The sequence below is a fragment of the Otolemur garnettii genome, unplaced genomic scaffold (genome assembly GCF_000181295.1).
Source record: "Otolemur garnettii isolate 467f Iridium unplaced genomic scaffold, OtoGar3 scaffold00210, whole genome shotgun sequence".
NCBI lineage: Eukaryota > Metazoa > Chordata > Mammalia > Primates > Galagidae > Otolemur > Otolemur garnettii.
The window spans coordinates 1,282,977-1,291,483 of NW_003852605.1; the positions used below are offsets into that span (position 1 = coordinate 1,282,977).

At 43.0% G+C, this 8,507-nt stretch overlaps 1 protein-coding gene across 2 annotated transcripts in view; it reads right to left on the minus strand.

Annotated features, from left to right (window-relative positions):
* Positions 1 to 3,414, minus strand: part of LOC100962834 (cytochrome P450 4A11) — a 15,079-nt gene extending 11,665 nt beyond the window's left edge. The window contains exon 1 of one of the 2 annotated variants that reach the window (XM_003801440.3): positions 3,181 to 3,408. In XM_003801440.3, coding sequence (XP_003801488.1) covers positions 3,181 to 3,372 — 192 coding nt within the window. In that variant the 5' untranslated portion in view covers positions 3,373 to 3,408. Of the gene's footprint in view, positions 1 to 3,180 lie in introns of both variants that reach the window. The other variant, XM_012812488.2, reaches the window with a different exon arrangement.
* Between the last annotated feature and the right edge of the window lie 5,093 nt (positions 3,415 to 8,507).

Genomic DNA, 8,507 nt, shown 5'->3' on the forward strand with positions numbered 1-8,507 from the left:
GGAGGTGGTGTGCTTCCAAGTATTGGTCAATTTCCTTCAGATTGTCATATTTCTGGGAATAAAGTTTCTTGTAATATTCATTAAGGATTTTTTTAAATTTCTAAAGGGTCTGTTGCTATTTCATCTTTACCATTTCTGATTGATGAGACTAGAGATTTTTTTCTTGGTTAGGTTGGCCAAAAGTTTATCTATTTTATTAACTTTTTCAAAAAACCAACTTTTGATTTATTGATCTATTCTATAATCCTTTTCTTTCCAATCTCATTTACTTCTGCTCTAATTTTGGTTATTTCTTTTCTTCTGCTGGATTTGGTATTGGAATGTTCTTCCTTTTCCAGCTGCTTGAGATGTCCCATTAAGTTGTTAACTTCCTCTCTTTCCGTTTTCTTGAGAAAGGCTTGCAATGCTGTAAATTTCCCTCTTAAGACTGCCTTTGCAGTATCCCAGAGGTTCTGATAACTTGTGTCTTCATTGTTGTTTTGTTCTAAAAATGTGGTAATTTCCTTCTTGATCTCGTCTCTGACCCATCTATCATTCAGCATAAGGTTATTTAGTTTCCATGTTTTTGTATGAGTCTACAGATTCCTGTTGTTACTGAGTTCAACTTTTATTCCATGGTGGTCCGAGAAGATGCATGGGATAATTTCTATTCTTTTAAATTTTCTGAGGTTAGACTTGTGACCTAAGTCACATGGGATAGAGTGGAAGGATGTTTGAACTCTGCTCACTTGTTTGTATGGAGTAAACTGTGAGCCCTTCTTGTGGGGGAGGGGACTCCCGTCTGCTTGGTGGTGGATTTTGTACCTTTTGATTGCATTTTTGGGGTTGCAGCTCACCTCAGAAAGGTTGAAGTGCATTCTTCAATCTTCTCTCTTGGCTCAGCTCCAAACCACCAGCTCACTTGTTAAACTTCTGTCCTTTAAGTCTCCTTCTGGACAGGAGCCTCTGTAGAAAGCTGGCTGCAGTCCACCATCTTGCCTCCACCCCCCCCCCGGAGTTGGCTTTCAAAAGTCTTCAATGTGGATCACAAAGCCCTCTGTCTCCTGGCCTCTCTATTCTTGCCTCCTGCCATGATGGCAATTCCACCATGACCCATTTGTTCCATGCCCAGTGCTGCAGCTGCCCCCTCACACCCACCCACTCTCTTAGGTCTTTGCACTTGATTTTTCTCTGCCTGGATGTCCTTCCACTTTGCCATAGAACAACAGCCTCTCTTCAACTTCCAGGACTCAGCTTTGTCTTATCTCGTCTGGAGATAGACATTTGGTCCAAGAGATGTTCCATTTAGTCAACTCTTCTGTACTCCACCTGCTTCTATGTAACTCAAAGCAATTTTCTGTTACATAGGCATCCAATCTTTGCCCATATCCTTCTGACAACCATGTCCCCCAGCTCTGAGGCAACCTTCCCTGCTGTAGGACAGATTCCTTTATTTAGCACATGCTGACTTAACACATACTATGTGCAAAGCACTGGTTCAGCTATGGGATTAGGATACAGTTATGGATCCTTACCTGTTTGGAATATCCAGTCTGGTTGAGGAGGCAGAAAGATTAGAGGCTATACAGTGGAGCATAATTAGTGTTGGAGTGGAAGGAAGCCCAAGCACCTCGGGAAGATTTGGAGAGGGTGCCTAACTCAGAACTGAATGTTAGAAAGCTCTGGTCATTCACTTGTTCATTTATTGATTGAGTCATCATTTACTACAGGGCTATCGGGTTACAAAGATGAATCAGAGATGGTCTCTCCCAGAAGGAGCCTACAGTTACAATGCTGCAGAAAAATAACTCAATCAGGTTAACACTGTTCTGCCCTCTTGAGGGTAGTCTATAGTGAAAAGAACTTCTCCCTCCACTTCTGGGAGGCCGAGGAGGACTTCTTGGAAAAGGTGTCTGGGGGATGGTCTTGGCCAATGGACATATGTGAGACAAGGTTATTCCAGGCAGACAGCATAGTGTGAGCAGAGATCAAGAGGTTGAAATGCATAGGCAAGAAAGGAGGATAATGAGTGACTTAGAGTAAAGGAGGAGACTGGGAAAGATTAAGAGAGGACTGGGATGAATCAGTTCAAGATGGCTTGGATATTTCCAATTCCCTACTTTCGTTCCACTCTGCTAATAATCATGTTGCTTTTTTTTGCTGAGAAACAATAGATTTCAGCTCTGTGCAACCCACATCTCCTCTTAAGTATGACCAGTCCACAAGCCCTTGCCAAGCCCCCTCCATGCAGCCCTTACCAAGTTCTGCCCACTCCTCCAGTACAGGAAAGGCAGGGGGCTGGGCTCTGAGCCGTCCTAACCATCCAGCTTCCCCTTGTCCTCCTTCCTCTGTCTCTCCACATACCTGGGCTGACCATGCCACTATGCCAGGCTCTTGCTGGGTGCTAGGGCACAGGGAGGGAGTGATATGCTCAGCTCTAAGTAGTTCACAGGCCAGGTATGTGGGAGAAGAGCTGGGAGGTCAACAGACACTGTCCAATGGTGCAACTCAGACATCAATACCCCTTACCTGTAGGGCATCACGCAGGCCAGCCTTCTCATGTATGCCCATGACTGTCAGGATTTCAGCCCTGAAATCACCTGTGCTGGAAATTCCCTCAGTCTTGGGCAAACAGAGCCAGTTGGTCCCCTGCACCTGACATCATCCACCTGCCCCAGTAAAGTGAGCCGTCTCCCTTCAGCCTGACACCTCCTAGGATTTGTGCCTATGGTCTCTATAGAACATGCACAGGCAGGGATTGCACCAGACTCATGTTCCTAGGCCAGCTTGGGGCGAAGTAGAGGGGATAGTATTGAGTGACTGGGGCAGAGAAGCGTCTAGAAGCCTTGTTCTTTAAGAATGCTGAGGCTGCTGGGGGTGCTCAGCCTGGAGTGGGAGAGACCCAGGAAACACCAACCATTTCCTTGGTGAGGGAGTGAGCTCCCCATGGCTGTGATAAGCCAAGACTGGAGGGCAGGCATGTTATTTCTTAGAGTCCACATGTTCATTCCACAGCAAGGCTCTGCTTGGGCTGACTCTGGGCTTCAGGTGATCCTCCCTCCTCAACCTCCCAAAGTGCTAGAATTACAGGCATGAATCACTGCCCCTGGCCTAAGGCTTTTGCCCTCTGGACTTGCTGACCAGGCTGTCCATGCCCCAGCCCTCCTGACCCTCCCACTCCCCTGTCCAGCTCCCTCCTACCTGCCGGCTGTGCCCAAAGAACCAGTGGGAGGGAGAGCCCGGGAACTGCTGGAGGGCTCTGAGCAACCACTGCCTTTGCAGGAAGAGCTGAGCTGACTTGAGCAGCAGCAGAAACAGGACCAGCAGGGAGGCCACTTGGAGGAGCCCAATGCCTCCCGGGAGTCTGCTGGGGCTCAGCACAGACACACTCATGATGCAACACCTGTGGGACTGCTGGCTGCCCCTGTCTGCACTGCTAAATCCTGGGAGGACTGCTCCACCCACCTGTGGGAGGGTGAAGGATGAGGACGGAGCTTGGACCTCAGCACCTTGAACTGATTAACTGAAGGATCCAGCTGAATAAGCAGAGAGAGAAGCTTCATCTGATGATAGTGGTAATGTCCGGGCAGCACCTAAGTCCCCCCTCTACATTGCTCACACCTGTTTAGGGAGCACTGACTCTGTGCGAGCCAGTAAGCTAGGTGGGGCGCATGGCTGGAAGGAAAACATGTATAAGCCCTGACTTCAAAGGATTTGCACTCTTCTTTACTACATTGTAATAATATTCATTCAGTAGCACATTTTTTACATCATCAAATAAAATTCTCAAAATATTTACAAAATATTCTCTACATGTTTGCCACCTCTTTGTAAAACTTTGTAGTGAATATTTTGTAAGTAAAGATACATTTAGCCATTCTCACTAGGGTTGGATGATATCTCATTGCATTTCAGAATTGCATTTCTCTGATGATTAGTGATGTTGAACTTTTTTTTTTTTCACATGTTTATGGGCCATTACTCTCTTCTTTTTTTTTGAGACAGAGCCTCAAGCTGTGGCCTGGGTAGAGTGCCATGGCATCACAGCTCACAGCAACCTCCAACTCCTGGGCTCAAGCGATTCTCCTGCTTCCACCTCCCAAGTAGCTGGGACTACAGGTGCCTGCCACAATGCCTGGCTATTTTTTGGTTGCAGCGGTCATTGTTGTTTAGTGGGCCTGGGCTGGATTTAGACCCACTAGCTCGGGTGTATGTGGCTGGAGCCTTAGCCGCTTGAGCCACAGGCACCGAGCCTCTTCTTCTTCTTCTTTTTTTTTTTTTTGTAGAGACAGAGTCTCACTTTATTGCCCTCAGTAGAGTGCGGTGGCATCACAGCTCACAGCAACCTCCAACTCCTGGGCTTTAGGTGATTCTCTTGCCTCAGCCTCCCGAGTAGCTGGGACCACAGGCACCTGCCAAAATGCCCGGCTATTTTTTTTGTTGCAGTTTGCCGGAGACCAGGTTTGAACCCACCACCCTCGGTATATGGGGCCAGTGCCCTACCCACTGAGCCACAGGCACTGCCCAGTCTCTTTTCTTTTGAAAGCTTCTGTTCATGTCTTTTGCCCACTTTTTAATGAGATCATCTGATTTTTTTTTCTTGCTACTTTGCTTGAGTGCTTTGTAGATTCTCACTATTAGCCCTTTGTTGGATGTATAGTAGGTAAATATTTTCTTCCACTCTGTAGGTGTCTATTTGCTATTTAATAAAGCCCCATTTATTTATTTTTGTTGTTGCTGTGATTACCTTTGGAATCTTCTTCATAAATTCTTTGCCAATATCTATTAAGAGGTTTTCCAAAATTTTCTTTTAGATTCTTATGGTTTCATGTCTTACATTTGCTTTAACAATCTTGAATTAGTTTTAGTTAGTGGTGAGAAATATGGATCCTGTTTCAATCTTCTCCATGTGGCTATCCGATTTTCTCAGCATCACTATTGGATACAGATTTCCCCCCAGGTACATTGCAGCCTACTTTGTCAAAGATCAAACGGCAATACGGACATGGTTTTATATCTGGGTCCTGTATCTATTCTGTTTTATTAAGTTTGCAAACTCATCCTAGAAAAAGTGCTACATACCTCATTGCTGAAAATCACTATTGTCACCTTCAAAGTACTGCCTTTGGGAAGCTAGGCACTGTTGCCAGCACCTAGTCCACACTTCAGAGAAATTTTGGAACTCTTTTTCTGGAATGGCCATAAAAACTAACCCTCGATGTCCTGAATGTCATTAAAATGTCTTGTTTCAATGATTGCTTTATCTTCAGGTAAAGGAAAGAGGGGCCAAATGAAAGAAGGCTCCTGAGCACTCAAAATTCTAAAGGAAAGAAATAAGCTGAAAAAAACTACTAAGCTGAAAATAAGTACTATCCTTCAAGGGAAAGGAAGAATGACTACGATGGCAAAACCTTAGTCCCAGAGGGTCCAGAGGTGGAGCATCAAGCCACAAAGGATTATCCCCAGGCTTTGAAACCTAATGCAGTTTGCCTGCTGGATTTCAAAATTTCTGCAGACCAGAGATTCCTTTTTGCTCTTCCGCTTTCTTCATTTTGGAATAAATATTATAGGGGATGGAGAACTTCTCTCTCTCTCTCATAGCTCCAGAGATTTTTAAGAAATATTTTACCCAAAGATGGCTTATACCTAAAGTCTCATCCATACCTTAGATGGCTTGAGTGATAAGATTGAGATTTTTGAGCTAATGATATTTAGATGCGATTTTGGACTAGAGTTGATATTATGAAGAATTGAGACTTTGGGGATGTTAAGAAGGGGTGAATATATTGTGCATGAATATATTTTGCATAATAGACATGAATTTTTGGGAAACAGAAGATAAACTGTGGCAGGGTCATGACCCCCAAAGGTACTAGGTTCTACGTCTGAGAGCCTGTATATGTTGCCTTTTAGAAAAAAAATGGCCTTAAAGATGTGATTTCATTAAGGATTTTGAGATTGTGAGATTACCCTGCATTATCAAAGTGAGCCCTAAAAGAAATCACTTGTGCCCTCAATAAGACTGTGGCAAAGATTTGACACACTCATGGGAGAAGACCATAGGGAGACAGAGCGGGGAGATATTTGAGACTCTGGCCTCCACAACTATGAGAGAATAAATTTCCAGTTTTTAAATCATCACATTTCTGGTAATTTGTTAAAATAGACCTAGGAAACTAAAATAAGTGGGATAATAATCCCTTCTGTGAATACTTCATAGAAATATTCATTTATGCACTCATTTATTTACCAAAGAAAACCCCAAATATCTTTGAGCTCACAGTTTAGTACCTCAAGGCAGAAAAATAATTCAGTACACTAAAGCATGATAGGGGATGCACTGAAGGAATAAACAGTGGGCTCAGGCCCAAGGAAAGAGAAAATAAATTAAGAGAGCTTTCAGGAATTTACCAGTTGGCAAATCCCAGGAAAAAAAGAAATAGCACTGGCAAATCCACTATATATGAAAGAGCAGGAAATGGGCCAAGTTCATATTCAATTTACCACTCCCATCACTTTCTTATGCCAAAGACCACCAATTCAGAAAATGAAACAAAATATGTATCTTCAGGAAAGATTCCTTCAAAGTCAGCTCTCCAAGTGGCTCTATTTTATCCTGCTTTGTTACCCATCTACATTCTGACTTCCAATACCCACCCCCTTTGTTCTACCTCATGACAAGTAATTCATTACAAAACTGCTCCAGGCTAGAGGACTTTTCTTTCCACCCTGGCTTCTATCCAAACCAAAGAATAAATCCCCTTTCACCGAACTTTCCCCTAGTTCTGTGGTTAATTTCTATCCCTCTATCTGCCTCCCTCCTACCAGGGACTTTGGACTTGAACTCTTTCTCTACTTGGCTCAGCCCCTAGTTTTCACCAGCATTATGAGTCGGGGGAAGTAGTAGGAAGAACTTTGGTGTCACAGAGCTTGACTCTAAGTGCAGTACCTGCAAATACAGGGTGGCCATAAAGTTCGGGTGCAATTCAAAATATACGTGGACTTTAAGGCCACCCTGTATAAAACGATTTGAATAAAAAATAGGGAAAATGCTTTAGGACATTGGTCTGGGAAAATATTCTAGGAATAAGATTTCAAAAGCATAGGCAACAAAAGCAAAAATAAACAAATGGGACTACAGCAAACTAAAAAGCTTCTGCCGAACAAAGAAAACAATCAACAGAGTGAAAAGACAACAGGGAGGAAAAAAGTTGCAATCTATTCATCCAACAGGGGGTTAATACTCAGGATATACAAGGATTTTTAATATCTCAACAGAAATAAAAATCTCACAATCAGATTAAGAAGTGAGAAAACGATCTGAACAAACATTTCACCAAAGAGAACATATTAATGGCCAGCAGACATAAAAAACGCTCAGCATCACAGATTAGGGAAACGCAAATCAAAACCAGAATGAAATAAGATCACCCAGGTTAGGAGAGCTATTATCAAAAGGACAAAAAAATAACAAATGCTCATTGAGAATGCAGAGGAAAGAAAACTCTTACACACCACTGGTGAGAATATAAATTAGCACAGTCACTATGGGGAACATTATGGAGGTTCCTCAAAAAACTACAAATAAAACTACCATATAGTCCAGCAATCCCACTACTGGGCATTTATCTATAAGAAAAGAAATCAGTATATCAAAAAGACATCTGCACCTTTATGTTTATTGTAGTACTAGTCACAGTAGGCAAGATATGGAATTGACCCAAGTATATGACAACAGATTAATGGACAGAGAAAATGTGGTATGTGCACACAATGAAATACTATTCAGCAATGGTAATACATGTTTTCAAATAGAAGGGAGGATATTAAATGTTCCCAACACACACGAAAAAGTGATATATTTGAGATAATGCTTATGCTAATTATACAATGTATGTATGCAAACATCACTATGTACCCCATAAATATATATTATTATGTATCCATTAAAAAATCAAGGCAAAAATGTGTTGAAAGACATGAGGGTGGAATCAAGTTCATTTCTCTATTGCACAACAAGCAGGTATTATCTTTATAGCGACAATGCTTTTAACATTGAGAAGAAAGCTCTTTCTGACTGCAGTGCAGATAGAGAGTTGGTGGCAGGTGTAAGGTACCAGTCCACACAATCAAATCACAAAGCCGGATGTAAAGCAATAGCTAAAGTTTCTTCAGCACCTCGGTGAAGGCCGCTGAGATTCAATAGGCATCACCCTGAAGAGCAAGAGTGCTTATTTTTTTACATTTTTAGGTAGAGTAGGAGGGGGAGAGTGCTGTGACTTTGGTATTCTAGTGACTTTTAGCCAGGTATGGTTCTAGCTGGCTTCCTCCTGAGATTGCTCTGTTCGTTTGCAGTTTAGTCCCTCTGGAGCCATTGTTGTCAGCTAGTTTCTTGTTCCCCCTGGCTGGGTCCCAGAAGGGGGTAGTTTCAGCAGAAGTCCCAGAAAGGCCGTGATGGAGTGCCTTATGCTCAAAATGGAGTGGCCTATGCTTGCTCTGTTTTGGAGTTCCCCTGACCAACTATCCCC